The sequence below is a fragment of the Egretta garzetta genome, unplaced genomic scaffold, assembly GCF_000687185.1.
Source record: "Egretta garzetta isolate BGI_Z169 unplaced genomic scaffold, ASM68718v1 scaffold15, whole genome shotgun sequence".
Classification (NCBI taxonomy): Eukaryota; Metazoa; Chordata; class Aves; order Pelecaniformes; family Ardeidae; genus Egretta; species Egretta garzetta.
Window position 1 is genome coordinate 2548707 of NW_009259798.1, and position 4186 is coordinate 2552892.

Genomic DNA, 4186 nt, shown 5'->3' on the forward strand with positions numbered 1-4186 from the left:
AATAAAATTACTAGCGATCCAGCCTGAAAATGTGCTGAATTTTATGGTTAGACAGTCAGACAAAGCTAACTCTGAAAACTCACCTACAAATAAATAGATGCTTAATGCTAAATACCTTCAACTCTGTGACTACATGTAAATATGTTTCTTGACAGAGGAAAATTTAAGAACGTACCAAGGACAGTGATTTCTGCAATTCATGCGTTAATGACTTAGTGGTCTGCATGAATGGTTCTTCTATGGCTATTTGTCAGAAGGGCCTTTGTCATGTTCACAAAACTTGTTTAAAATACTTTAAAACGTAGTTGATGCTGGATCTATTTCCCTGTGAAACAAATGTTTTGAAGTCAGTAATGAGAAGCTGTGGTACGTTTGCTGAACAATGGCAATAAACTTTGGAAATGGTTTTAGTCTGCTGCAAATGTGAAGTAATTAATGTTTAGACTTGTTGTGGGAAGGAAAGCCGAATTCCTCGTATTTGCAGAAGCCTAAAAGCACACATGTGAACATTTACAGAGGTTAAGTCACGCTAACTCGATGGTGGGTGTAGCTCAGCATCAACTCCTGAAGCAGGGGGCTGACCTGAAAGAAAAGCAGTGAAGTCTGACCACATCCAACCTAGTGAGATAGACAGAAACAGATAGAAAAATTCTAATTATATCAGCGATTTTCTCATTAAAAAAGACCCTTAATGTGGTGTCACGCAGCTTTGAGAGCTTGATTTCTGAAGCTAAAATAGAGAAGAGGGGGTGCACTAGAAGTGGGAGTGTCTATACAATGCATATTTTCATGCAAGACTATCCACTATGGAAAAATACATGCTTCATCATTTTTTGAAGGTATAAGCATGCCATATCTAGTCCACTAATCAGAATTCATTCCATTTACAGCAAGAATATTTACAACTGTGATGACTACGAACGATCTCGCAGGTGAGTAAAGCATGGAATCGCCCGCCTTTCCAAGCTAACAGCTGCCAGGGTCGTTTTGCACTGTTTTGTAAAAGCAGATACCTGGGCTCGGAGGAACAAGCCCTGAGCCCGGTGGTTTAGCATGGTGAGGGAAGGAGTCACTGCTAAAAAGGTGGCGCAGGATTACAAACCAGTCAAATGCCTGGAGAAAACAAGAAACCCTGCTTATGCTTATCACACGGTGGCAAGTGGTCCAAAAGCCATTATTTTTTTCAAAAGGCAAAAGCACTACAAAATTAACTTAATTGTGAAAATAGCAGAATAAAACATTAAAAATCATTAATATTTAAATACGTACATTCGTTTTGTAAAGCACAACTTCATAAACCTGTAGTAATTGAGAATAAATCTGTAATCATTGAGTGATAGCCTTTCAAATAACAAGTGTTACCTTTTCTTACTGTGGGGCTTGGGCGTTAACAAATTCTTCCAGAAAACAACTTAAAATTCAGCTTAGTACGTGAATAGTTTTTGGTACAACCTTCAGAAAGTTTACGGCAGGCTGAAAATGGAATGGTAGGCTGCTAAGAAACTCACCAAAAAATGGCTTAAAATGTGTTAATTTGCAGCTGATTTCATTATAAAGCAAATTTACTCAACAGCTTCTTACCATCGTGACAGAACTGAAAGAGCCAAGGCATGCAGCAGATTTTTCACTGAATGGTTCGAAATCAAGACTCGGTGGATGTAAGAACAGTAACAAAATGGCATTGTACTTTATTGGGCAGATCCTGTTTCTAGTTCGAAACTGGATTTATTTTTTTTTAAGCAGTCCTCTGCAGCACAATAGGGCTCTGGTTTTACAAGCAGTTCAAGTGGCTCTTCCAGTGGAAGAGGAAGTCCCCTTTTCAGTCACTCATTTGCACCCCCACCCTTGCTGCTTTCTCTCTGCCAGAGTAAGAGTTTTGGGGCCATGCAGTTAACTGGATCATCAAAAAACTGGCATAACACACAGGCGGAAATTTAGTCCAGGTCAGCTGTCGAGCCCAGTTCACCCACAGCTACACACGTGCGCTGACTGGAAGCGCATGAGCTATGTCGAGGGGAGGAAGGAAGGGAAGAAAACACCAGGAAAGTAAAAAGCTGGCTCTGTTTAAAGCTGCTTTTTAAAATACAGCACAGTACACTTCGGAGCATGGACGAGATGGCAGCAAACAGCGATACCGTGCTGCTCTAATGGAAAATGTTTCCAGTTACCTCCTAGCACTGAGCGCTTCGGCACGCTCATCTTGGCTTCACACACGTGCGTGAAACTGCCCGGTACTGCCTATTTCTGAAACAAGGTTTTGTGTACATTTCTGTGACCGTTCCATTTAGCAAGCGGGTATTAGATACACCTGTACTTCAAACTGGGGTCCCACGGGTAGAGCTACTGTGCTGCTTTTGGCTTGAAGGAATTCTGAAAGTTAATCAAGGTACTGAAAAACTGCTTTTTTTCTCAGTTGCCACATTTCCTCTCATCAAAATCTGACAGATGCAAGTATTTCCTGTCTCCCTGAAGTCTACACTTAACAGATGGCAGTAGGGAATAATCCCTTTATTATAAACCACACAGGCAACTGTAGAGGACACCTGAGCTGCAGCTCCGAGTTTAATTTTAGGTGTAAATACAAATTTATATGAGGCTACTCAAACTTATACTATTCTCCTGGGTTTGTCACAAAGGCATTAGAGGTGCTGTAGGGTATTATCGTCAGGTATCACTCATACGTGCTAAATGCTCCTGGAGAGTTTCTGGGTTCCTGAACTTGAACTAATTGAGTGAAGAGTGGGAGCCAGCCTGTTTGCACACCAGTGGAGGTTTACCAAACAACATCTCTTCTGAAAACCATAGCAGTCGATTTATTATTTTTTTTTATTTATGCTTACAAGAATTTTTTTTTTGCTTCCTTTCTAGTTCTCATCCGTTTCATAGCCATGCTCATTCTCAATATTTGGGTCACAGCCACAATCCTGCACTACAGGAAGACTAGAAAGACTGATTAGAAGACGCTCGTCAGCACGCACCACAGTTACTGTCAAACACACCTGATACAACTAAGCTTAAGCAACAGAACAAAGGCTGAGGCAGCTCTCGCGCGCTCTCTCTCGAGCCCAGCATTTACCCCGCAGCGTACTTGGTACAGTCATGCTCATTTTCTCTTAGAAGCAATTCTGATAAGATACTGAATTTAAGCAGCTTATTTTTATTGGTCATTTAAGAGAAGTTTCACTGATACCACATTTTCTCTGGATTTTTCTACTAAATGAACAAGGTATTTTGTATTTAGATGTTTATATGCTCCTGTATCGCCGCAGTACTTTCTGGTTACGTATAAGCAATTTTCTTCAATTCTACAAGAGCGATTCTGCACCAAGATACCAGCTCATCTTTCTGCGTCTGCTGCAAGTCTGTGAAACAGCAGATGTTTGTCTTCTTGCAAGCAACTTAATTAGCTTGACATTAGCTATCTGTATTTTAGGATGAAGACAATCTGAGTCAAGGCCCAATTCCAAATCAGGTTCTAAACGTGTGTTACCAGGTCACAACTCCGGTTGGGGTTGTAGCGCTTAGGTGCCACACTTAAATAGGCCAATTTCTACAGCTGGTGCAGGATACCTCTGCTCACCTTCTCCAGTAGATCCAGGTTTTACTGGGGCAAGAGCAAAAACTCAAATTCTTCATTTCCAGCGCAAGCTCTCCTTCACTGAACGTTGCGGTTTGGGAACAGCAGAGAGTAGAATGCGCAGAAATTAATGAAATTTTGACCAGCAGAGTTAAAACTTCTGTCCAAGGAAAAGTTCCTGAGCCGGTACCCAGACCCCAGACGCGCTCCGTGCTGGCAGCGACTGGTTTCTAGCTGCAGCCGGGCGTGCCGAAGTGGAGCTGTCCCCCGGAGCCGCCCGCTCTGTGCTTCCGTAGCCTTCAGCCTGCGGCGCGAAGCGTGCTGGAGAACGCTGCAGTTCTTACTTTGGTGATTCTAATTGGTTTAGGAAAGGGAAAGGATATTCTTGAGGACTGTTAACGGGGGATTTTGCTTTCGGAAGGAGCGCCTTCCCAACCGAATGTTACAGGGCTGATTGCGCTTTTCCAAAAGAGCTCGTAGGGTGTTGCTGCTGGGTGGCATTGGACCCAAGGCACCCTTGATCCTGACACCCCCGAAAACGACAGGAAGCCCACGCTGACAACACGTGTGGCAGGTTTTCCCGGCAGGATGCTAAGTCGCTGGACTCTG

General features: G+C 42.8%; 1 protein-coding gene across 1 annotated transcript in view; it reads left to right on the forward strand.

Annotated features, from left to right (window-relative positions):
* SLC66A3 (solute carrier family 66 member 3) overlaps positions 1-4180 on the forward strand; it is an 8552-nt gene extending 4372 nt beyond the window's left edge. The window contains exons 6-7 of the mRNA XM_035895333.1: positions 891-932; positions 2869-4180. Of these exons, the coding sequence (XP_035751226.1) occupies positions 891-932; positions 2869-2957 (131 nt within the window). The 3' untranslated portion in view covers positions 2958-4180. The remainder of the gene's footprint in view (positions 1-890; positions 933-2868) is intronic.
* The last annotated feature ends 6 nt before the right edge of the window (positions 4181-4186 follow it).